Source organism: Carassius gibelio, chromosome B17 (assembly GCF_023724105.1).
Source record: "Carassius gibelio isolate Cgi1373 ecotype wild population from Czech Republic chromosome B17, carGib1.2-hapl.c, whole genome shotgun sequence".
NCBI classification, from domain to species: domain Eukaryota; kingdom Metazoa; phylum Chordata; class Actinopteri; order Cypriniformes; family Cyprinidae; genus Carassius; species Carassius gibelio.
This window is the reverse complement of record NC_068412.1, coordinates 22,761,705-22,787,512: the sequence shown is the minus strand read 5'-3', so window position 1 is coordinate 22,787,512 and position 25,808 is coordinate 22,761,705. Positions and strand designations below refer to the sequence as shown.

General features: G+C 34.3%; 3 protein-coding genes across 4 annotated transcripts; 1 reads left to right on the top strand and 2 right to left on the bottom strand.

Moving 5' to 3' along the window:
* The first annotated feature begins 2,313 nt into the window (after window positions 1-2,313).
* gnpnat1 (glucosamine-phosphate N-acetyltransferase 1) lies at window positions 2,314-5,316 on the top strand. The gene is made up of 6 exons (XM_052581108.1): window positions 2,314-2,442; window positions 3,289-3,452; window positions 3,542-3,604; window positions 3,683-3,810; window positions 3,907-3,968; window positions 4,113-5,316. The coding sequence occupies exons 1-6, from the start codon at window positions 2,345-2,347 to the stop codon at window positions 4,258-4,260; spliced, it is 663 nt and encodes a 220-aa protein (XP_052437068.1). The 5' UTR covers window positions 2,314-2,344; the 3' UTR covers window positions 4,261-5,316.
* A 124-nt stretch (window positions 5,317-5,440) lies between these two features.
* On the bottom strand, window positions 5,441-9,257 carry styx (serine/threonine/tyrosine interacting protein). The gene is made up of 11 exons (XM_052581107.1): window positions 9,014-9,257; window positions 8,005-8,037; window positions 7,790-7,843; window positions 7,606-7,703; window positions 7,453-7,513; window positions 7,312-7,348; window positions 7,084-7,123; window positions 6,915-6,965; window positions 6,731-6,803; window positions 6,544-6,637; window positions 5,441-5,956 (listed from the first exon to the last, which is right to left on the bottom strand). Exons 1-11 carry the CDS (start codon window positions 9,071-9,073, stop codon window positions 5,883-5,885), a joined length of 675 nt encoding a protein of 224 aa, XP_052437067.1. The 5' UTR covers window positions 9,074-9,257; the 3' UTR covers window positions 5,441-5,882.
* Window positions 9,258-10,025: 768 nt separating this feature from the next.
* Window positions 10,026-25,004, bottom strand: ros1 (c-ros oncogene 1, receptor tyrosine kinase). 2 transcript variants are annotated; one of them, XM_052580396.1, is made up of 28 exons: window positions 24,657-25,004; window positions 24,518-24,563; window positions 24,263-24,411; window positions 22,224-22,359; window positions 21,926-22,130; window positions 21,676-21,752; window positions 20,725-20,850; window positions 20,147-20,331; window positions 19,237-19,334; window positions 18,538-19,037; window positions 18,202-18,405; window positions 18,014-18,124; window positions 15,790-15,965; window positions 15,451-15,642; window positions 15,170-15,270; window positions 14,815-15,029; window positions 14,547-14,719; window positions 14,245-14,398; window positions 13,233-13,328; window positions 12,994-13,123; window positions 12,722-12,884; window positions 12,510-12,574; window positions 11,818-11,947; window positions 11,647-11,744; window positions 11,266-11,469; window positions 10,894-11,028; window positions 10,629-10,789; window positions 10,026-10,499 (listed from the first exon to the last, which is right to left on the bottom strand). In XM_052580396.1, the coding sequence occupies exons 1-28, from the start codon at window positions 24,786-24,788 to the stop codon at window positions 10,345-10,347; spliced, it is 4,317 nt and encodes a 1,438-aa protein (XP_052436356.1). In that variant the 5' UTR covers window positions 24,789-25,004; the 3' UTR covers window positions 10,026-10,344. The 2 variants fall into 2 exon arrangements, with proteins under 2 accessions (XP_052436356.1, XP_052436357.1); XM_052580397.1 differs by having other exon boundaries at window positions 13,233-13,325.
* Between the last annotated feature and the right edge of the window lie 804 nt (window positions 25,005-25,808).

The window sequence follows — 25,808 nt, the reverse complement described above, 5'->3', positions numbered from 1 at the left end:
GATACATTATTTAAAGTAAAATGTGTAGTTTTTCAACATAAAATAATTAGCAACTCTAATACAGAGACATCTAAAGCATCTGCATTTTGATTTGCTTCCATGGTGCTATCAAAACATTGCTCAATATATCAATATATTATGGGCTCAACAATAAGTTAAGAGGCGGGTTTTCTGTTTGACTGACCAATTGCAGACTGTGAAGTATTTGGGAAACCCATTTGACGTCAAGCAATGTTCAATATTACAGGGATTTTGCACTTCTTAACTTGAGCCTATATGCAACAACACCCTAGCAACCAAACAACCACAGCAACACATTAAAAATAACCAATCAAAACAAAGCTAGTTTTTCTGTTTAATTGTTTGTTGTTTTGAAATTCTGTATTGTAAATGTATTAAATAACTTACATGGGTTATTTTAATTATTAAGTTTTTTAATTATTTATTAAGTGAGGAACTGAATTAGTTTTAATTTAATTAATTTAAAATATAGTCCTCTTGCCACTTAATCTAGTTTTCCAAAAACCTGCTATTGTATATAATGAAGTTTTTTTGTTTTTTTATATTCTTTTTTTTTTATTTTTTATGATTGCTTCTAGTTTCACTACCAATTTGTCCTTAAACATAATTTTAACATAAAACTGGACAAGAATAAAATTTTGGTCTATTTTAATAAACATGTTATTGTGTATAATGTTAAGGCCAATTTTTTTCTGTCTCCTTTTTCTGTCCATGTACAGTTATTATGGACAAACAGACTGCATTTCCGTGATTTGTATCTTCCACTCAATGTAAAGATCCATGGTTTAGTCACGTGAACTATATCAGCTTTCTGCAGGCATTTGCTCTCAGCCTCCCTATTTCCTGCAAGCTTCATTCAATACCTGCTGTCTCTCTGCTTCCCTTTTCATGCTAGTTATTGAGCTTATTAAGGGTTTTCCTGCAGCATTTTAAGCAGTAACAAGAGAGACATTATGGAATTACTAATGTCACAAGTGCTTTGTCTTCATACCATCATTATTTCATTAAACGTGTGCACCATATTGACAAGCCGTGCCAATAAGCCTTGTTTGCTAATTTTGTTTGCAAATTAATTACATATTGACAAGGCACATCCTTAAGGCTTATTTCCTCATTTGTTTGCTAATTAATTATTTTTTTATTTTCAGGAGGGCATTCTTAAAATAAGATAAATCTATTAATGTACTGTATGTATATATATATATATATAGAGAGAGAGAGAGAGAGGGGGGGGGGGAGAGAGAGAGAGAGAGAGAGAGAGAGAGAGAGAGAGAGATTGTATTTCTTTTTTCTGCTTTGTGGTCTGTTTTGATATTTAAATGCTCACAGTGCGGGTACATGGATGTGACTTGGGATCATTGGAAGGTGTTTTCATCTCAAATTTCTTTCTGTATACTCATATCCGGAAGAGATATCTATTGGAAGTTACTTAAAAACATTCGGACAGATTATTAATTTTTTGTTTAGACACTTAAGAAAATCAATAATAGGAAGAGAGATGAATTCCAGTAACTGCTGCTGAGTATGTCTGAGTATGCAGTTTACACAGCCTGTCCTTAGAAGAAGTCAAGACAAGAAACCCAGGGGTCAAGGATGTGCTGGTTAGAATGGCTAAGTTAACCCCTGCAATACAGGACACTAAAAAGCAGTCATTTAAAACTAGATAGTAACAAGACCACTAATCTTTCTAACCACTGTTCAAAATAATGTTTTGTTTTATTTTATTTTTATTTATTTTTTTAAAGCAATGTATAAATTTTAACATTTATTTTAGTCAAGCAATCATTAATATCCTTAAACACTATATATAGCTTAATATAGGCTAATTTTTCTTTTTATAATAATAAAAAAGTTGCGTTGTATTCACATAAATTCCATATCAATTTGTCAAAGGATAATAATGTTACTGTGGTAACAAACAAAAAAATGCAACAAAAAAAATAGGAATTTGCCATAGAAATGGTTTGGTGAGAGTTTGAACAGTGGCAGGCACCTTTTGATTTCAATTTAACAGACAGTGTTAGGTTTTCATATTCAACAAATCTAAGCTTACAGAACTCGCTTGTAAACTTGATGTTTATCAAGCTGAACAGCTTTTCCAAGACGGACACGGACGTCATTGCGCCACCGCGCCCTCGTTAAGCGCATCGCCACGTCATATTCCACGCACGCAGACAGAGGGAGGAGGGAGCGACAAGCTCCGCCCTTTATTTGATCTATCTAGTCTGTGACTGGACAATTGAAACGTCGTTAAAAACAAAACCTAACATTCAACAAACGGTGATTGGATGGAGGGCGGGTCTTATCATGTTGGTGGAAAAAAATGATAACGCAGGAGGAAGTGTGTATGTCATGCAGAAACACTGAACTGAAGATCTCTGTAACTGGATTCATTCAAGCGGTCAATATCCATATGTCTCCGTAAGTAAATGACAAATTGATCTTAGATAGGATACATGGATCTAATACAATTTGATCGCAAGCTCTGTTGACATTTGATTGAACATAGCGTTAAGGATGGGATTTTGGGAATTAACAGACTGAGAATGGAGGTTGATTTCGTTCCCCAGGGAACAGCAGATTGAAATAAAAATATGAAATGAATCTAATCAATTCCTGGACTTAATATTCTGTACCTTCTACGCGGCATTGTGACCTTTGCCTTTATTATTAAGGGCTGCCATAAACTGCTTTGAGATTATTTTGTGCTCTTTAACACTTTAAATAAATTATTTTCTTCAAAAACGCAGAGGACGTTATACTATGTCATACTTCAGGATTTTTGGTTTGTAATAATAACACACCTATCATTAAAATACTATTATTGTTTTAATTAATAAATGTATTCATTTGTGTGTGTATATAATAATATTATATATATATATATATATATATTTAATTGATATTAGTTTTATTCTGATTTTATACTTTTTTCAGTATTATTTTAATTTACTAATTTAAATTAAACTATTTTAATGAAGTTAAACTTAACGAAAATGAAAAATGTTTCCATGGCAGCTAGCTGAATTAAAATTAGATATAAATTAAATTTGTATTATTATTATTTTATTACAGTCTATGTTTATTTATGGTTTTTATGGTTCAAGTATTAGTTATTATAACGTACTACGACAAAAGACGTTTGACTTTGAATTGTAAATGTTTAAATGATCAAAGTCCAAATAAATTGTCGCCATTTCACATTTATTGCCAGCGATTCCTGATTGATGATAAATTCGTATAGAGTAAAATGTAATTTGATTATAGGGCCTCTGGAATGTTGCTCGACGAGACGCCCCTGTTTGATCCTTCTCTGCTTAAAGAGCTGGACTGGAGCAGCAACAAGGTCTCCTTCTCGCCCCCTATTTCTCCCTCTCAGCCCGGAGAAGGTCTGGTCCTCCGTCCTCTCTGTACTGCTGACCTAGACAGAGGTACTGCTTCCCATTCAGCACTCGGTCCACTCATGCTCAGTTTTTCAAACAATCATGATAAACCTATGTTGGTCTTTACGCCTTTTTAGGCTTCTATAAGGTCTTATCACAGCTCACAGTGGCTGGGGATGTCACAGAAGAACAGTTCAAAGGTACTGTATGTTCCTAATGCAAAACACCCCACAGTTCTTAATCTCCCAGTATAAGATACTCACTTTTTTTGTCTTTAGCAAATTTTGAGCATATGAAGAAATCTGGAGACTATTATGTGATAGTGGTGGAAGACACAAACCTTGGACAAATTGTTGCCACAGCAACACTCATCATAGAGCACAAATTTATCCATGCTTGTGCAAAGGTAACGTACTTAATATTTAATTATTTGATTTTAAATGCATATATTTTACATTTCTGTATTTTAATAGTGAATATTTTTTTTTTTTTGTCTGGGTAGAGGGGGCGTGTGGAAGAAGTGGTTGTGAGTGACGTATGCAGAGGGAAACAGCTTGGAAAACTGTGAGATTGGTTTTTAGAAACACTTTTACAATAGTTTTAATCATGAGTTTCATAAAGTGTATATTCATGAATACTGTATTTTCTTTCAACATATCTGTATCAGAACTAAGCATCTTGAACATATTACTTTTTGTTTGTGTTTAGGTTGGTATCAACATTGACTCTACTCAGCAAAAAATTGCAGTGCTACAAAGTAACACTGGAGTGTGCGCCGAAAAATGTGGAGTTTTATAAGAAGTTTGGCTACTCCGCTTCAGATGAGACTTACATGCAGTGCCGGTTCTTTGACTGATTCCAAAAGAATCTTGAACATCACAGAATGTTTGCTTTAGAACTCTTACTCTGTTCTATTGTCTGAGATCGGACTACCTCGAACTTGCACCTTTTTTAGCCAGCAAAAAAAAAGAAGAAAAACTTGATAATTGGGTGACAAGTTGTCACAATAACAAAATATTTTGAAATGAGCATTTTGAATTCACTACGAACCAGAACAATGTGCATATTCATGAGCATTTCTAAATGTCCGCAGTCAACATCAAGCTCTTACTTTGAAAGTTGTTCAGTTTTCTATTTAAAATGATTTCGCTTAACTTAACTTACTATAGAAACAGAATACAGTTCAAATCATATACTGAATTTGTGGTTTACATCGTCAGCCACAAGAAGAAACGCTGTGGCCTGTCTGAGAGAAAAGACAACATTTTATTTGTATAGATGAAGGGCTTGCATACTTGAATGTTTTCTAATGTAAAGATTTCTATACCGTTTTTTAAGAGGGAAAACAACCCATTTTGTTTCCTGATACACTCTTTACAAAACTGTTTGAGGCATATTTCCCTCTTTTTAATATGTTAATGCTGTGCTTTTTTCTTTTTAAAATACCAAAACTCAGTTCACATTTCTCATTCTCTAAGTGAGTTCTAACTATGAAAGCCGTATTAAAACGGTTTGAACTTATTTTACTTTCTCATGCAGGTACTCATCTTGAACATAGAGACAGAAATAGAATGAAGGTTTATTATTTATTATGCTCATGTATTTTCTTAATTTTGGCTTCAGTCTTAGCCACTGGTGATAATCATTAGTTATATGTAAAACTTAGATAAAGGGAAATAAATTATTTTAAAATACACCTTGATGGAATGAAAGCATATCTTTGTAAACTAAATGCCTTTATTTTTGTACTTTCACTGATAGGCTGCATTCAAATGCTTTTGTCTCATCTGTCAATCAACAGCTAAACATGTGGCAGTGATGCTATTTGTGATTTTATAACGGTTATATTTTAAAATGGATGTAAAACCATTGAATGACAAATGTTCTATTAAAAATCTGTGATAAATCGCAAGTTTATATATGTATTTCAGTGAAACTGAATTAATGTTCTAAATCTATCCACACCCAACAGTCCTGTCATAAACGGTCATATCTTTACACCGGAAATTGATAAGAATAAAAAAAAACACAAGATATAAAGTAGCCATCTTTTATTGAGCAGTGCGGTGGTAATTCTATGGCAAACGCATCTTTCCTTACCTCAGTCTGAATTCATTTCACAATTTACATCCTAGCTTTTCAAAACTGATTCATCCTACCATTTCATTTCTACGGCAGTGACAGTCCCATTCTTTGATCCCCAACCCAAATAACAGTAATTCAAGTATCAAAAGTGCATTATTGCAATACTGTCCCGCTGCAAATGCAAAATGCTTTAAATACTATAAAACTGCAAAATATTTCAGTGCATATAGCTCAAAAAGGAAAAAGAAAAACATATCAAATCTTCCCCAGCTCCAAAGGTCACGAGGAGCAGTCTCTCCCTCCCAACCCCTGTACAAATATTTACATTTTTAATCCCAATAAAAATGTAAAAAGAAAAGTCCACTGTGGTAAAGCACTTTTTTTTAGTAAAGCCTATCCATTTTGTGCTGCTGTAACTTGCATACTCCCGAAATCTTCATCCTCTTCTAGTGTTCGCTTTAGACTTCCTGTAGGGAAAGACGGATGATATTAGAAACTGCCATACATTACTAAAGTAGAAATTACAGATCTCAGTTAGTACAATTAGGCCAGTTATTTATCATCATAATTTTATATGCAAATTTATTCATTTAGCAGATGCTTTTAACCAAAGTGACTAACAAATGAATTACTAACATAACCATTAATCAAAAGGAGACAAGAATAAAAGCAGATTCACAATGCAAAAAAAAAAAAATGGACCATTTGAGTACGAGCTATAAGCGAGAGATTTAATTCTGCACTATTTTATAAAGATAAAAAAAAGAAAAAGTGAATTGAGACATTACATCATTATGAAAAATGAATATTCATTTTGAAAATCGCTAAATATTTAACAGTATTATTATATTGTAAGTGTTTTTAAAGATTAATTTTGACGGCAAAGGAAATCTCAATGAGCAATACACTTAAATATACAATATTGATGATAAAAAAAAGAAGAAAATAAAACATCAGCTGATAACTGATGTATGGTACCAATATACTATGCATCACTATTAGAAACAATATATTCACAAACTGAGTGTCTAGCCATAAAATAATGTTCTCTTACCTGGCATCCCAGCTTGGATGGAGAAAGACCTGCCCAACTGGATGGGTGACATCATCTTGATGGTAAGCTTTGCAAGATATATTGCTTCATATTCCTTGACCAAAATGGAAAGAACATCCATTTATTATGTATACATGTATATAAAGCAGCTACAGCACTTAATGCTGAGATTACTTTGAAATCATACCTGTAGCTGATGAACAAAGCCTACATTGGGATTAATGCAAAATCGTCTCTCCTGTACATGACTAAACGCATCCCTGTAAGAAAGTAAATATATGACACCATCTGCAAACTTCCAAGACAAACCATATTATTATGTATTCATATTTTTGGACATGCATTAACTGTTTCTCCACTAATAATATTACCTGTATTTCACACCAAATGTCTCCATAAGGTAGGCAATAACTAAGGCAGCACTGGGAGGAAAAAAGATATTCAAATGAATTATATAAAATTAAATCAAAAGACAGTTAAAAGACCATTGTTTTAATAACCTTTAATAAAAGATGATTATGGACTTTAGTTTTAGCATACCTTCTTGATATCCCTGCATTTCCATGAACAAGTGCCTTTCCTGCAACACAAAAATGAGCAAGATATATCACAAATTGGATGAGATACAATAAGTAAATAAAATTAACGTTACCGACAATGACAATCCATTTTCTTTACAAAAAAACGTATTTTTACCCAGGATCAGAACAGAAAAAGTGCTACATTTAGTATTAAAAATAGAGATCAATATGGAGAAACATTCATTACCCCCCGTCTCTAAACATCCATCAATAAATTCTTTAGTCTATAAAGAGAAAAACAGGTTATCATAATTAGATAAAAGGATCGCACACCAAATAATGTATTAATAATATACAATTTATAAAAGAAATTAGAAAGTCGGCTTACCATTGGGAAATATCTAATAATATTCTCCACAGGGTTATCTGCTATATCTAAAACAAGGTACCTATATTCAAGTAAAAAGTAAATTAGCTTTTAGAAATAGAGGAGCTTTATTATACTGAAGTGCCACATAGAATAAACCAGAAATCGAAATACCTAAATTTATGAGGAAAGTTTGGCTTTATAAAGTTGGCCTCAATGTCTTGTCTGACACACACAATGTGAGTTATCCCCTGCTTCTCCAGCATTGAGAGCTGAAAGAGAAGATGAATAATTACAGGAAACCCCAGGCATAAATAACTTTCATCAAGATGCCAAGAACAGAGCATCTCTACAGTACCTTACTCTTCATAGCAGCTGAATAAGGGCCAAGAAACAAGCCAGGGAGGATTTCCTAAATCATGACATCAGACAGTTTTAGTAAAAGTGATAATTTGTTGAGAATGAGCCATGAAATGTGTTTATTTGGATTTTGACTCAACAAATATAAAAACTAAGAAAAATTATATTTAAGCTGGTGGTAAAAAATGTCTAAGTTTGTTTATCATCACTCACCTGCATCTCTCTCCTCATTGGATATGCCCAGTCCTGCAGAAATTAGATTAAAAAATTTAATTATCAGTTTTTACAAGCATTCTTACAGTAATAGCATTACCGCACCTATAGAACAATAAACTGCAGCACAATACAGGAATAAAACCCCTTGTTATTAGCATCTCCATATGATCAAGACTAGATCAATAATCCATTTGACAGATGTTTATAAACAATATTTACTTTTTCACTTAATCACTTATGTAATATTAATGTTCAACTAAGACCAAAATAGATTCTGAAAGTAATGGACTTTAATCGTGTGGATCATTGTTATGTTTTTATCAGCTGTTTGGGCTCTCATTCTGACAGCACTGCAGAGGATTCGTTGATGAGCAATTTATGTAATATTACATTGCTCCAAATCTGTTCTGATTAAGAAACAAACTCATCGACATCTTGGATGACCTTAGTGTGAGTAAATTATCAGCAAATTTTCATTTTTGGGTGAACTATTCCTTTAAATTAAAAGTCTTGAGGCTGGAGACCATACTGTCAACTAAACAGGTTAAAATATTTTTAGTTGACTAATATACTCAAGTATCGTTAAGCAAGTTAGTGATGAATGATTTATTAAGTCTAAAAGCATAAATAAAAGCAAATAAAATCGGCTAAGCATAGTAATTATCGGATTACTCAGATTTTATCCCCAGTCTCATAATAAATACTACCCATACTACTTTTCCTGACTGTGCTTGGTGTGTTTTGTAATGAGATATGCATGACTTTGACTTCTGAGATGTTGTTATTCTAGTACACCGCTAATGTTACTGGATGCACATGCTAACTGCTCTGAGCAACAAGTTCTTTATATTATATCATTATATATTAAAGATATCAGCTCAAACTACTGTGTTTATTCATGCTTTTACACACACTAGTCAAACATGTGCTGCTTTGAAACAGATAGATTGAAAAATGGCTGTAATCCAGCAGTTGTTAGCACTTCGCTAATATGTTTATAACATACCAGCTGCTCTTCTTTGGCGGCTGGGAGGGACGGGAACTGGAGTTTATTCCCTTCGTCCATGCTGCGAGCGGTATTCCAGCTTTCAATGTGTTCACGTCCCCTTTGTTGGATTGAATATAAAGACGAATTAAGTGCGAATTAAGTGCAAATAAAGTAGAGTTTCTGGAGGAGCTCCGCGCTCATGCACGCCATGCTGCTTCCACCCGGGGCGGTCACGTGACACGACAGCGGCTGACGTCAGACAGCGATCACGTAAAAACTTCAGTTTTGGTTTAATGCTAATCTGTTGACATTAAAAAACACAATATTTAGTTGTAATACAGCTCAAGGTTGATAGAAACTATTACTGACTTTTTTCAACAACATCAATTTTAAAGTTGTCTTTGACGTGGAAATCACCTTTTGAACTTTAAGCCTATTTAAGTTTTTATTTATATATTGTAAACATTTTACATCATTTTAAAACACCAAATATCACCATGAATACGACACTTAATATGATTTTTTTATATCAATAATAGTTTTCTTGAATGTATATATATTTCCTGAATATGTGTGTGTGTGTGTGTGTGTAAAAAAAATTTTTTAGCTTGTCCCTCAAAATATTGTCCACCCTGTTATATTTGTTATAATTGTCTGTTTTTACTTATTTTATCTTTCCAATCTTCCAATATTTTATATTTTAATTACATTTTACATAATTCCAATTTTACATATTCACAAATCTTTCAAATTATTGTAAATTTTTTCTCTAACAGAATGGACATTTTTGGTCCTCATCATTTAATTTGGCTCATATATTTGCTAAAATATATATACCCGAGGTTGTATATTATATATTTATATACCTAAATTATTTTTCACGTTTTAGAGCTCCCTTGCATGACTACACAAGATTTCATTTAAAAAAAAAAAGTTTACTTTTTTAAGTGGTATGTCAAAAAGATACCGAATCACAAGAATGACCGATACTTTTTTTCCAGGAAATAGAAACCTAGTTGTTCTTGCTACATAATATTGATATCTCTTTTTATTGATCATTCAACTAATCTTTATTCCTATACATCAAAAATACAACATTCATTCATTCATTTGGCTGTTTGCATAATTTAACCAATTTAACCAATAACTAAATTTCAACTACTGGTATTTATTTTAGGAAATAAAGATATAACTTTTTATGCATCATTCTCCATAAAATACAACTATTATTATTTTCATTGTTGCTGTTTTATACAGTATTTACAAGGAAGAAGATTACAAAGTGAGGTCCAGCTCACAATTTGTGCAAACTTGGGCTGCCAGTAATTTCAACACTGGCAATTATAGTCTTATCTATCTTCGGTGGGTGTCGATGAGTCTGTTTGGACACTGTCCGGGCTCTCAGCACGATACATCAAGTAATTCAGTCCCTCATTGCTGAGCACAGGAGACAATCCAGTTTCCAGATCTTCATCTTCATCCACACCAGTGCAGACCTCCGCTTCTAAAGAAACCAGCACATACAGTTAACATAAGAGGTCAAATCTGTGCACTAATCTGTACATTTGATTCAGATGTAACGGAGTAAATTTGATCATTATTTCTGTTTTATAGGAATAAATTAAGATCATACCATCTTCTTGGTAGGCTTGGTTCACGTGACCTGCTGCTCCGTTCTGGTTTGCTCTTTTATCCGCCTCATAATCTCTTAGTTTACACAGGGTTTCCTCAAGATACTTAAAGTTTGGCCTCTCATTTGGTTCTTTGCTCCAGCAGCTCATCATCAGATTATACCTCAAAATCAGTAATTGTATCCATGTTTATTCAAAGTAAATACGATATCTTTGTTTCCACATTCAGTCAGCTTATAACATGCATCTGTTGAAAATATCACTTACAATCTTTGTGGACACCCTGCTGGCGAAGGCAGTCGTGCACCTGTACTGATATAGCTTAAGACTTCATGGTTGGTGTATGTGGGATATGGTAGCTTTCCTAATGTCATAATCTCCCACAAGAGCACACCAAATGCCCTGAAATGTGCAAATTATAAGAAAATTTGAAAAAAACATTTGTGTTAAGATTATTAAAAAAAAAAAAATAATAATAATAATATATATATATATATAATCTAAAGAAACCTTTCCAATACAACTCATTCATTGTGAAATGGAAGGGTTCCCTGGATGTTAAAGGTTCTTCATGAAACCATTATATGCAAATATAGAATAATTTAGTGCATGGCAACAAAAAAAACTGATGATACTTACCAGACATCAGAATATTTATTGAAAATCCCATCTGTTAAGCTTTCTGGTGACATCCAGCGAACAGGAAGCAGACCTTCACCCTTCTTCCTGTAGTAGTCGTTCTTATACACGTCACGGGCCAATCCGAAATCTCCTATTTTAACAACCCTTTCTGGGTCTGTGTAGCTTCTTACTGACACCAGACAGTTCCTCGCAGCAATATCCCTGTGCATATTAAATATAGTTTAATTTACATGCATTAACATTTACACTTGTCGCAGGCACTTTTATCCAAAGTGATTTACACTGCATTCAAGTTGTACATTTCACGTGTTAACGCATTCCCTGGGAATCAAAGACATGACACTGGCATTGTGAGCATTAGCATGAGCACATCTTTACCTATGAATAAAGTGCATCCTTTCTAAATAAGCACATCCTGTGGCAACATCCCGACTGATGTCCAGGAGGCTGGTGAGGTTCAGTAGCTCTTTATGGCTCTATGAGACATGAGAACATGTGAGGGCTAGTCAGTAAGAAAGGCACCTTGTATATATTAAAACAAAGCCTCACAGCTGTAGGACGAGCTCCTCTCAGATAAGAACGAAGGTCTCCACCTTCCATCAGCTCCAGGATGAGGTAATGTGGCTCATTTAGCAGACAAACTCCAAGCGAACGCAGGATGTTAGGATGATTAAACTGACTGGACAGCAACAAACACAAAACACAGCATGATCAATCTGCTCCAGTCATAGTAAAGGCATTTTTTGTTACACCATACTTCTATTTCAAATGAATGCTGCCCCTTTTAACTTTCTGTTCTTCAAAGAGTCCTAAAAACATTGTATCACAGTTTCTGCAAATATATTAAGCAGCACAACTGCTTTCAATGTTGATCATAAAAATAAATGTTTCTTGAGCAGCAAATCAGAATCGTGTGACACTGAAGACTGCAGTAATGATGCTGATTTATTTTTAAATATATTTAATAATACTGTATTTTTTATTAAATAAATGCAGCATTGCTAATATGAGACTTCTTTCGAAAAACATGAAATGCTCTCATTGAACCCAAACTTTTGAAAATAAATAAATACAGCAGAGCCTACTTTATTTTCTCCCACAACACTAATTAACAACAAACCCCATGACAGACATTGTCATTTGCTCTAGGCCAGGGGGCCTCATCATCATTTGTTTTGCCCCATTGTTCCCTATTATAATCATATTCTTAGTGTGATGCTGAGAGCAAACATGTCTTTTACCTCATCAAATAGGCTTCTTTTAAGAACTCGGTTTTCTCATAGTCACTGGCATCTTTTCGCAATGTCTGTGAAGAGATAGGTTTGTGAAATATTTTGTAATCCCAATCAGTAATTGTTGAAACAGCATACAGTGAAAAGTTTCATACAGTGAAACTTTCACTGTGGAAGCATATGAGAAATCATGTTAGTATACGGACTTTATATGCATGTACCTTGACAGCCACTCTCCTCTCAGGGACTTCAGTGATTTGGCTGCCAACTGTAACTCCTTCATAAACTTCTCCAAAAGCACCACTACCCAACAACCTCTGAAGCTTCAGACAGTCTCTAGGAAACACAGGAAGTGACTCGAGTTCTCCTTGGGCGGGTATGTTACTGGGAAATGTGGGAACGTTGTTTAAATATCAACATATTTTGTGGTTTATAGATGCAACAATATCACACTGAAATGAAGCCGTGGTTTGTAAGGAATGTTCCTGTGTACCTCATAGCATAGCAGGCATTACCAAGACCAACTAAACCTCGAATATACTCCAACTCTACATCTGGATGGACGTGTGCACCTCTTTGTGTAACTGTCCCGTGATCCTTTTTCTTATTGTGTCTGTGCCAAACTACATCAAAACAGCAGGGGAAGCAAATGTTGTGCTTTCGTAATTCGCTTTTGTAATATGAGAATGAAACAGACTTCTACAAAAGGAACTGTGTCATTTGTGTACTCACTCACTGCGGCGAAGATGAGAATAATCAGTGTAATGCAAGCAGCGATCGATACAATCACAATAATCAATGTCATGTCAGCGTCAAATGAAGTACCTGCTGGGTGACAACCAGAGAGCAATTAAGGGAATAGTTCAGTTGGAAAAGAAAATATGCTGAAAATGTACTCACCGTCAACCATCCAAGATATAGATGAGTTCATAGACTTCATCTGAACAGATTTGGAGAAATGTAGCATTCCATCACTTCCATACTCACCAGTGTATCTTCTGCAGTAAATGGGTGCCGTCAGAGTTCAAACAGCTGATAAAACCATCACAATAACCCACAAGTAATCCACAAAACTCCAGTCCAACAATGAACATCCAGTGTTCCTGTAGCTCAATTGGTAGAGCACTGCGTTAACAAGCGCAATGTTGGGGGTTTGATTCCCCGGGAACCCATGATATGTAAAAATTGATAGCTGGAATGTACTGTAAGTCGCTTTGGATAAAAGCGTCTGCTAAATGCATAAATTTAATTTAATTTTAATTTAACATCTTGAAAAGCTATGTGATTGTATGAAAAAATCCTTCATTGGTATGTTTTAACTTCAAACCATATAGTTTCTGGCCAAAATATGAATCCAACATCTATGGCGATGCATTGAAAAATTCCAAGTTTTCACTGGAGGAAAAACTATTATGTATTACTTTTGAATTATTGTGATGTTTAACAGCTTTTCGGACTCTCATTCTGACGGCACCCATTCATTGCAGAGGATCCATTGGTGAGCAAGTGATGCAATTCTAAATTTCTCCAAATCTGCTCCGATGAAGAAACAAACTCATCTACATCTTGGATGGCCCAAGGTTGAGAAAATTTTCAGCACATTTCTAAAACTATTTAAAGTGACTTTTTTTTAGATACCAAGACAGTACATGGTTATTAAAATTGATGCATTTTTGTTTTCTTAAATCAGCTGCTTTTTATGTTTACTTTTTTGTTCTATTTATATTTAATGATTAATTCTCACCTGGAGTAATCAAAGTTGCTTGTGTTGACTCCCCTTTACCCCAGTGTGAAAAAGGGGTTATGGTGATGTTTAATTTAGTTCTTGGTTTAAATCTTGTGATATTCATGACTGTTTCAGAAACCGTGTTATGAGGATGACAATATCTGGTGGGGACCTGCAGAAATATGTTGGAAATACATCAGTGATTTTTGTTTTTACAAAGAAAAAAAAAAACTGTCAAAAACTGTTTTTGAAACATTTAAATAAATATAGTTGGATTTACATTCTATAGTTTAAAATAATTGTTAAAAAAGATGTAGTACATTGGGAAGCTGTTCCACATTGCGCCACAGTTCCTTAGACACTACACAATAAAGCACTGTCCCGTACTCAATATGGCTGGGTTCCCAGTGTATCTGGATAAATGTGTCATTCTCTTTAAAAACAATATTGGAAACTGCAGGTGGAATAACTATAGGAGGAGATACGAATCCATCTGGAAAACAAACACAAAAACACATACAAAATGACATTTAAGAACACTTGAATAAGTTCATAGAGCAATATAAAACATGTTGAAACAGTGCCGACCTGGAAAAGGTTTCAACTTTTGCTGTACAACAGAAAAAGCTGTCAGTGTTTGGCTGGAAGACATAAGGACACTGGTGTTTTGTGTTAACTCCTGAATCCTGAGCTGTTTGTTCTCATCCAACCAAACAAGTCGTCCGCTGTAGTAGCCCACTTGATGATCCGTGATTTGAGATGTTGTCCATCTTGCAAATTCGACCACTTTAGACTTCTGCATCCTTTTACAGTTTAACAGAATTTATGCAAATCATTAAAAAAACATTTATTTAATAGAAAATGTTTTTATTAGCCAAACTGGTCACTGGCCATAGCATTCATTAATGAGATCTATTTGTTAAACATTTGTATATTTACCTACCAGTCACCACTGATGTTCACTCTGTAAAGATTTATAAGGGAGCCGTCCTGCACCAGCCAATACAGATTTCCTTCAATAATGTTCAAAGTGATACCAGCAACCTATAGTCAGAGTGTGTGAAATACTGATACTGTTTAAAAGGGTCAGTGTTTTCAACATCAATCTTTCTTAAGCATTAAATCAGCATTTTAGAAAGCATTCTGAAAGATCGTGTGACTCTGAAGACTGGAGTAATGATGCTGAAAATATTACCTGTTTTATGTATGTATTTATGTTCTCACCTCTTTCCCAGAGAACACACTCAGTTTTTCCAGGAGTTGGTAATGTTCTCCATCCAATCTACAGCCTTCCACTGATGTTTTTGTACTCCAGTAGATGGCAGCGTTCAATGAATCAACCACCAAACTGAGAATCTTCTGCTCTGCTTGGAGAAATATCTCAACCCCATGAGCAGATACAGGCCCTCGGCATATCTGATAAGAGATGCAAGATAGCTCACAATTAGTTGCTACACCCACAAAAATTGTCATAATATTAGTAGCTTCTTTTTATTATGTTTTTCAGTTTTAAATTTCCACATGTTTTCATTCATTCAAGCATTATTTAATATAAAGACATACTTGATTTGTGTTGCAGCTCCAGTATAGATACTGTCCCAGCCAATCAAAGGCCAGTGCTTCAGCATTCATGGGTGATGGCATTGTCATCACACTCAATGAATGATCACCCAGATCAATCCAGTTAATGTGACCCGAACTGTTAGTCCAGTAGATTGTGGATCTATACCAGTCCAAATCTGTTCATGAAGAAAGGACAACATGCTATATACCTTGTTATATAGTTAGAAGCATTGTAAAATTATGTTATAGGTATTTTTATTTTTTATGTATTTTTTGCATTATATAACTAAAATATCTAAACAAGTGCAATGCATTTTAAAGAAATCATTCCAGTGCATGTGTTAGTAATTTATTTATTAGATTTTTTTAAAATTAAATAAATATCTTTATTTAATAAGAATGCATTAAATTGATAAAAAGTGACCGTGCCAACGCATAAAGTTACAAAAGATTTCTATTTCACATGACATTTCAAATAATTTTAACATTATTACATTTTAAAATAGAAAAAAGTTATTTTACATTTAAATAACAGTAAAAACATTTCACTGTTATTTAAATGCACACTTGATGAACCACGATGAACCACACCTGTGTTTATTCTGTTGGATACTTTGGTAACACTTTAGAATAAGGTTCCATTAGTTAATGTTAGTTAACTACTTTCGTAAACATGAACAAAGCAAGAACAATCCTTCTACAGCATTTATAAGTCTTAGTTCATGTTAATTTCACCATTTACTAATGCATTATTTAAAGGGGGGGGGGGGGGGGGGGGTGAAATGCTATTTCTAGTTTTTTACACTGTTAAAGAGTTGGATTCCCATGCTAAACATGGACAAAGTTACAAAAATTAAGTTGTACGTTTGAAGGAGTATTTTTGTTACCAAAATACTACTTCCGGTTTGTCACAAGTTTCGGAAAGTTTTTTTCGAGTATGGCTCTGTATGACGTTAGATGGAGCGGAATTTCCTTATATGGGTCCTGAGGCACTTCTGCCAGAAGAGCGCGCGCTCCCGTATAGGGAGGCTGAGCACAGACATTTCACTGATCAGAGTGATTCACTGATCAGAGCGAAAGCATCGCGAAAAGTCACAAAAGAAGTGTGTATTTGGTTGCCAGGGCAAGACAACCCTGCACAGATTACCAAAAAAAAAAACAGCATTAAGGGACCAGTGGATGGAGTTTATTTTTACAGAGCATCAACGGAGTTGTGCAAGAGTTTGTGTTTGTTCCCTGCATTTCGAAGATGCTTGTTTTACAAACAAGGCCCAGTTTGACGACGGACGTATCGTTTATTTCTTAAGGATGATGCAATCCCAACGAAAAAGGGTCATGATCGTGTGTTGGAACCGCAGGCGGTGAGTAAAACTGCTTAAAATATCTCTGCCTCCTTGTTAGTGCGTCCCCTCCCATGCCGGAGACCCGGGTTCGAGCCCCACTCGGAGAGAGTCGTTGCTGCTGCTGCTCTCGTTCAGTTTCAGCCTCGGGATCTGATTCTGGATCATAAATATACGCTGAATCTGGCTGTTAGCCATGGTTTGTTTAGGATGATGGGTTTTCCCTCACGGTAATGTCACAGTTTCCACATGCTCTCAACACAAAAGCCTACTGGCGCTCGTGATTCTTTAGTTCCTCCCACACGTCACGCCTCCAGCGTCTTGTGTTTTTCCGGGAAAAATCGGTACAGACTATCTTTCTCTTATGAATATAATAAAACTAAAGACTTTTTGGAGTTATGAAGGATGCAGTACTACTCTATAGGTACTCAAGATTAACAGGATATTGAGTGAAAACGAGCATTTCACCCCCCCTTTAAATCAAAAGTTGTGCTTGTTAACATTAGTTAATGCACTGTGAATTACCATGAACTAACAATGAATAACTGTATTTTCATTAACTAACATTAACGAAGAGGAATAAATACAGTAAAAAATGTATTATTCATTATTTGTTCATGTTAATTAATACATTAACTAACATTAACTAATGGAACCTTATTCTAAAGTGTTACCGATACTTTTGTGGGACAAGTAGGTTAAGAAAAATAAATAAGAAAGTTCCTCAGGAAGTGAAGTTAGACCCAAGAGATGCTAATAGCACAATTTGTTTGCTGATGCCACTTAGTCTGATATTTTTGTATAGAATTTTTTTTTTTTTACTTAACATAAATACCTTTTAGAAACACTGTTAGGTTCTATAATTGATCTCTCTGGATTCTTACCTTTCACGTCTCCAATATAAGACACCATTTGTTCCACTAATTCAGTGCTATCCAAATCTTGCTTCCATACGTCATCCTCGCTGGCAGCAGCAATATATGGGGGCTCAACGGCTGAGAAAAAAAAACTTTTTAATAGTAGCCATTTTATAAACATTAAGGTCAGTGATAAAATGAATCAATATAATCACCAGGCTGGAGACTTGTTCCTTCATATGAGACTGATTTGGAGCATCCCCCAGGGGAACAAGCCTTGAGAGTGACGCTGTACTGCTGTGAACTCTCCAGATTCGGGACAGTTACATGTGTGCTAGTTAGGCCACTAAAATTCACCACCACCAACCCATTCATTGAGCAGTTTACAGTATAAGTCCAGTTTTGCCAGGCAGATGGACCTGCGAGGAACAAAACATAATTTATTTAATGGACAACATGTTTAATTGTATAAGTTAGCGAAATTAAATCTGAACAAATAGAATCCTACTAATAAAACAATCCAAAAGTGTCATTAACTGGATATCACTCACTTGCTCCAATCATAATTTCAGGTTTATCCCAATAAATGTTGGCTTTATCTGATCCAAACAGGACTTGAAGTTGTCTTGGACTTCTTGGCACAGGATAAGGTTGCGCAGATGCACTAAAGTAGCATAGATTACCAAAGCCATATTTTTGGATGACATCACAGTCCATAGCGAATTCATTAAAGATGGCCACTTGACTCTGGCCAACTTGTTTATACAGTGCATTACCATCGGTGAGCATGAAGAAATCATCCTCATAAACAATGCTGTTTGCATTGAAGTTAATGTTCGTGTAGAGCGTAATGGGAAATAATCCATCCACAGATGTGGCATAGAGCGTTGCATCACTTTTGTTGTAATAAACAAGTCTCTTGTTGGGAAAACTGACCACAAAGTTGGAGACAGAAGGTGTTTTTACGGCATGAATTATCTCATGTTGTTGGCCAGAGACGTCTGGAAGAGGGCTACGATATATTCCACTGCTCAGCAACAAGAAAAGCCATCTGAAAAACAACATTACACTTCAGTTAGTCAAACTTACAACATATTTGAACTAAAATCTCTAATGGAGTTATAATAAATATTAAAGTATTATATTTGTAATAATATGATAATAAATACTGTAATGCTGATGGTTTATACAATGGTTTATAGCTTTACATAAAAAGAGAGACCGTTTTTAATTATGTTTATGACACTCACCCATTGTACGGATCTGCAATTATGTTTACAGCGTCACTGGAGAGGTTGAGATTTATATCCACTGGAAAAGAACAGTCATCTAATCCACAATAGTAGACCTGCATTTTATTTTATTTTGGAAAAGAATGTACAATGACATTATATACATGCAAAAAAGTATTCATCTTTCTTGATCGCATCTGATGCGTTTTGACTTGCCCTTCAAGGAATAGTTCACCCAAAAATGAAAATGATCAAAATGTACTCACTCTCAGGCCATTCAAGATGAAGAGTTTCTTTCTTTATTAGAACAGATTAAGACAAATTTAACTAGAAGCTGTGTATTTGTGAGAAACACCAGTGAAAAAGTACCTTTTTGTCCTCTCATATTAGAATCCACTTAAATATTTGTTTAGAACTGTTTTCACCTGTAAACGGTGCTTGATCTGTGCATATTTCTCTCCTGATTTAGATGAGATGATTTTTTTCAGTGGAAAAAGCATGTAATGGATAGAGAACATGTAATGGATATTTTTCATTTCAAAATACATGAATTGATGGACTGGAGTGTTGTAGATCACTTGTGGATTATTGTGATGTTTTTATCAGGTGCTTGGACTCTCATTCTGACGGCACCCATTCACTACAGAGGATCCACTGATCCATTTCTCTAAATCTGTCCCAATGAATAAATCCTCAATTTTGGATGACCTGGGTGTGAGTATATTTTCAGACAATTTTCATTTTTGAGTGAATACAAACAAAACATTTTTTTAAATAAAAAATAAAAATTAGGGCAAGGCATTCCAGAATATTTCCATATTGTTATTAAAGTGGTTTTGTTAATTGTTTGGTACAAAACACATGATGCTTGACCTTCAAAGTTGTCTAAATGATCATTTTAGTCCCCAAATGAATGGTAAATAGTCACCCTAGCACTGGACACATAGTAAATCCTCTCATTAAGCCAGTCTACAGTCAGTGCTGTGACCTCCAGCGGAGCAGAGCGCAGAAGCTTGAGATCTGAATGGTCGGTGAGATTTCCAGCCCCTTTCACCCAAATACGAGTCCCTTCAGAGAAATAGATGCGGTTGGAAATGTAGTGCACTGCAACCCCTGAAAAAAAAAAAAAAACATAAGAAAAGTCGTCCACTGCAGTAGCTCAGAAAAGTAAGATGTCAGAAATCAAGCACAATATTCACCAGAAGGTACATCTTAAAGTATCAACTTTGTCTCACAAATTCCATACACTAAATTAAATGCTAAATACTGGCATAAAGTATGGAGCTAAAAAAAAAAAAAGATGTGTGAGGCCAATAACTTGGTCTTGAGAATTCATTTAGTAGGGTTCTTTTTCTTAGGAGACAATTTTGCTCTCCATTGTATTGTCTTACTGTTTATGAGAAACAACTGAGATATTGAAGTACTCTCATTTGCAATTTCTCTTTCCTTTGGGCACTCTTATGTGGAGGAAATGTTTTATATTTATTGATTGGAGGAAGAACGGACCTGTGATGTTGCTCTCGATTAGACTGTCTGAGAGACACTGTGCTGTAGTGAAGAAATCAGCATCCTCTTCTCTTATCCTTAATGAGTTCCATCTGGATGCAAGGACCCACCGGCCTCCATTCTGCTCTGAAAGCCATCACAGATTGAGCAATACGATTATTGTTTATTTCAAGGCATTGAAACACAATGCATTGAGAAATATTGTGTGGTTTAATGAAACGTACCGTGATTTCATCAAGTAGGAGAAGTTTTTGGATCAACAACCTCAGATTTTAGGTAAGGTTTAATGGCAAATGAAAAGTTTTTGCATTGTTGATTAAGTTTCTTATGCTCAACAGGCTGCATTTTTTAAAATAGAAAATTCAGTAAAAACTAAAATATTGTGAACTATTTTTACAATTTAAAGAACTATTTTAATATACTTTAAAATGTTATTTATTTCTGTGAAAGTAAATCTGAATTTTCAGCATCATTACTCCAGTCCTCAGTGTCATATGATCCTTCAGAAATCATTCTAATATGCTGATTTTCTGCTTAAGAAACATTTCTTATTATTATTAATGTTGAAATAAATTGTGCTGCTTAAGATTTTTGTTGAAATTGTGAAACTTTTTTCAGTTTTCTGTCTCGACTGACTTTTGCTCAGTTTAATGAATAATAGCATTAGTGCCCCAAATTTTGAATGGATTATATACAGTATTTACAATGAATTAAATGATACTTCATTGTAATGTATTATTATTATTATACAAAATATAAAAAAGATATATTGACTAGGATACACAATGCTGCAGAAATAAAAAAAACACTAAAATATTTTAGAACACAGTGCTGTCAGCAAAAGCAATGTTATTCTAGGACCAACAAAAGATTCAGGAACATGTTCCTCTTGGCAAATTAGGGTAATTTTTGCAGGATAGAATAAAAGTTTCACTGTGATCTTAAACTAACCAACTCGTGCTGGTGTTGTTATGCTGGCTTCAGCGATTGAACCCTGGCCCTCTTCATTTACAGCAGCTAAAGAGATCCTGTGTGAGATACAGTCAGTGCAATCAATATTATAAGTCAACAAAACATAATAACGTCAGATTAGTACAGTGTAAAAATGAACAATGTATACACTGAATACATGACATAATGCATTTGATGATGCATAAAATTGCAGAAATATAAAAACGGGAAGACTTTGTACGTATATTACCTGTATGTAGTGTTATGGAATGTTGGATAGAATGTGTAGAAGAATACATTTCCTCTGGTTGTTTCACTGATGACGGATTTGATGGATGTGAGATTGAGGTTGAAGCCCAAGATGGGTCCTCCTGGTTTTTCAGGTTGAGACCAGTGAACCTCCACACTCTCTCCAGACACACTCTCAATACTCTCAATGGATGGGCTGGAGGGCACTTTTTGGAAGGGAAACACAGTAAACAGCATCAAACAACTGATTTTGAAACATAATGTATGAAGACTGTTGAGCAACTGTTGATTTAACCTACCTCCATATGGTTTTGTTTGGTACAAAGGGCTCGGTGGAGAGCAGGAGTGTGTTTCTGCGATCAAAGCCCAGACCCTGAATTTATAACAGGTAAAAGGTTCCAACTGTTTGACGGTGTATGTTGATTCTGTCACATTCTATGAGGAAAAAATGTAAAACATTCAAGAAATGTTCAGGTGATTATTCATTTCAAAATTAACATTTTCTTTTGTAACTTACTGTACTGTGAATAATCTCATATGATCAAGGCAAGGCAAGTTTATTTATATAGCACATTTTGTACACAATGGTAATTCAAAGTGCAAAAAAGAACAAAAATAAAACAAGCAATTTTTTTACTTTTAAAATAATAAAATTTTTTACTTATTTAAAATGAATTTAAAAACAGTTAGAAACAGAAAATAATAAATAATACCAATAAATATAGTAATGTTTATTATTATTATATATTATTGAAATGGTAAGTGAATAAAATGTGTACAACTGCTGTTCAAAAGTCCAATAAAATGTATACTTTTATTCAGTAATGATGCATAAACTGATCAAAAGTGATAGTAAAGACATTTATAATGTTGCAAAATATTTTTTATTTCAAACACAAATGCTGGGGTGTATTCCAGAAAGCAGGGTTAACTTACCGTGAACTAAACCCTGAACTCTCGGTTGATTAACCCCAAACCTTGCTTACTCGAGGTATGTGGTTCCAAAAACGCTACCGGGAGTAAGTTCATTCAACTCAGAGTATGTTCCTGGTTAAGACTCAAGACATTCTCAACAGAGTGACGAATCGACGAGTCACTATAGAAATGGACGCTAAGGAAAAGCGCGCTAAGCTGTTTCTTTCTTCTACTTTTGTTCATTAGTTGTTTACATTTTAGTGCATATCGCCAACTAATTGATGGATGTGCAATCATTTTTATTTTTATTTCCATTTAATCTTTAATCCTTGAGAATGTAAATTATATTGTTTGTTTTATGGTAATTATACATTAAGTCATATCAGATATGTATTTTGATTTAGAATTTAGACATTATAGAAAATACCACTCCATGTGTGAGATATTACATGTAATAAATAAAATATATAAATATATATAAGTTAAACATGACCTTGTCATTGTGTTTTATAATTTATGCATACGTCTTAATACATAATTTATAGATAACTCTTATATATCCCAATAAAAGAAATAATCATATTAGAATAATATATTAACTTATTTATTACTTAACATATCATATATATATATATATATATATATATATATATATATATATATAAAATAGGCTATATTACATATTGTAATATTATATAATGTTTTGTAATATTATTAATAATACCCGGGTATGTCACATAACCTGCTTTCTGGAATACCCCCCTGATCCTCCCTGATCTTTCTGTTTATCAAAAGATCCTGAAAATGACCATGGTTTCCACAAAAATATTAAGCAGCACAACTGTCTTCAACACTGATAATAACAAGAAATGTTTCTTGAGAACTAAATCAGCCTATGAATGATTTCTGAAGGATCATGTGATATTGAAGACTGGAGTAAAGATGCTGGCATTTCAGATTTACCATCACAGGAATAAATTACATTTTAAATTATATTACTATTTCACAATATTAAATTTTTACTGTATTTTGATTAAATGAATTCAGCCTTGGTGAGCAAAAACATAAAAAATTCTACATCACTGTAATTTATTTAAACTGAATTGGAAGCTTATTTTATTGATTTAAAAAAGCATTGTTTTTGCATACAGTCATATGAGATTTGCAAGAAATGTGTTTGTAAATAATCTCATAATAATAATAATAATAATAATAATAATAATCAAAACCATCCTAGCTACTAGTCATTAAAATAACCTTGTATTGTTATAATATTGTTCTTTCCTTTTCTTTTTCTTTTTTTTTATTAAACCTGGAATGACCTGGAAATTACTTGTACCCAAATGCATATTGCTGAATTTCACTCAATAATTTAGGATATAGAAATGCATTAAAAGTCAGTGGAATTTAATTCATCCAGTACCTCAGCTTGTGCCCAAATCCCAGACAGACTAGGACCAGTCCACTGAAGAATATACACCACATCAGACTGATTCAGAGACTCCCAGGTTAAAGTTATGTTATGAGATCCGATCCAGGACGCATAAGGTGCTGCGAGTTGACATGCAACATCTGGACAGGAAGAACATAAATGTTTGAAAACCAATCAGTAAACAGACACCGAAGTGAAAGAAGTGAATAAATTATATTACAAATCCTTGGCAGTAGTGCTACTCACTTTGGCAAATGGCATCTTTACACGGTCTGAAGCCACTTTTGGCTGTCTAGAATTACAATATTTCAGACATTAGCTCAAGTAAATGAGAAAAAAAATCAATACTGGTCCAGATTGCATTAACAAATCTTAATAGTCTTACCATGGGGTGCACTGAGGCATCAAGAAGCCATTTGTCACATGATGAAGCTTTGAGAGAAACAAGAAGAAATAGTAGCGCTGACAGAAACTGTAAACCCGTAATTTTCTTCCTATTCCAACAAATCGTTTCCATTTCACATGCACCAAACTTATGGATTCCAAGCACACCCTGCACAGAAATACAGTGCTAATGTTCACATAACAGAAGTGGATTTCCCCAATGATTTAATTATCGATCTGCAACACGCAACCATGGCGGGACACTGGCCCTTTAACAGTCCCTCATAGTCTGTGTGGCTCAGGTGTGTCTGACCAGAAACCAGACGGAAACAGGCGTTTCGTAAGAAGACTCTCGAAGTATGTGTCATATATGACCATGCAAACAGATTAAGCAGACTGAACTATGGCCACTTGATTGTAAAGTGTAGAAGTTCTTATCTTTACAGTTGTCGTAGATTCTAGCCAGTGTTTATTTAATGGTTAAAATGTAATTGCTATCATTTCCAATGAAGGAAAAGTGTGAATTTGATCAATAACAAAGTGTATACTGACTATAGTATGTAAAGGCATTTAGTGTCAGATTCAGCATATTTAAGATAATGTGCATAACCATCCAGACCATATTAGATTGAGAATAGCAAGAGTAAACAACAAGAAGCTCAATCAGGATGTGAGGGAAAGATGTAGTCTTTAAAATGGCACGCACAGTATGAATGACCCAGATCATGTGATTTTCGCCACCTTTCAAAACTGAAAGCTTGACTGAAAGCTTGTTAAAGAATGACATTTCATCAGATGAACAATCAGTGTGTTTTTTAATTAAACAACACACTGTACTTCTATCCTTTCATTTCTGTCAAATATAAACCTAAGGTCGACTGGTTTCCTTTACCTATTAATATCATGTCACATTATGCCACCCAAAAATTTCAACTTGTTTCAAGGTTTGTAAAACCAAACGAAAATCACATTTTTCCAACATCATGATATTAATTCATGTTTTGTTAAGTTTTACCTGGCTTCCCCTGTAGGTGGCGATGCTTCACAAAACCTTTGCTCAGAGATAAATTTTGTTAACCTTATATAAACATTTTATGCATGACAAAACTATAATTTCTCAAACTAATAGTGGTCTGCTAAAGAGTACCTTTCC

What these genes read in the sequence shown, in the direction of transcription:
- gnpnat1 (XM_052581108.1), top strand. Translation starts at nt 2,345, where the DNA reads ATGATAACGCAGGAGGAAGTGTGTATGTCATGCAGAAACACTGAACTG. An exon ending in TACTGCTGACCTAGACAGAG is followed by an intron (nt 3,453 to 3,541) that starts GTACTGCTTCCC and finishes ACGCCTTTTTAG; the next exon opens with GCTTCTATAAGGTCTTATCA. An exon ending in TTATCCATGCTTGTGCAAAG is followed by an intron (nt 3,811 to 3,906) that starts GTAACGTACTTA and finishes TTGTCTGGGTAG; the next exon opens with AGGGGGCGTGTGGAAGAAGT.
- styx (XM_052581107.1), bottom strand. Translation starts at nt 9,073, where the DNA reads ATGGACGAAGGGAATAAACTCCAGTTCCCGTCCCTCCCAGCCGCCAAA. An exon ending in TTATTAGATATTTCCCAATG is followed by an intron (nt 7,349 to 7,452) that starts GTAAGCCGACTT and finishes TTCTCTTTATAG; the next exon opens with ACTAAAGAATTTATTGATGG. An exon ending in GCTTTGTTCATCAGCTACAG is followed by an intron (nt 6,638 to 6,730) that starts GTATGATTTCAA and finishes ATTTTGGTCAAG; the next exon opens with GAATATGAAGCAATATATCT.
- ros1 (XM_052580396.1), bottom strand. Translation starts at nt 24,788, where the DNA reads ATGGAAACGATTTGTTGGAATAGGAAGAAAATTACGGGTTTACAGTTT. An exon ending in GGATTTGGGCACAAGCTGAG is followed by an intron (nt 22,360 to 24,262) that starts GTACTGGATGAA and finishes TTTTCCTCATAG; the next exon opens with AATGTGACAGAATCAACATA. An exon ending in AAAGAAGCCTATTTGATGAG is followed by an intron (nt 11,948 to 12,509) that starts GTAAAAGACATG and finishes GTTGCTGTCCAG; the next exon opens with TCAGTTTAATCATCCTAACA.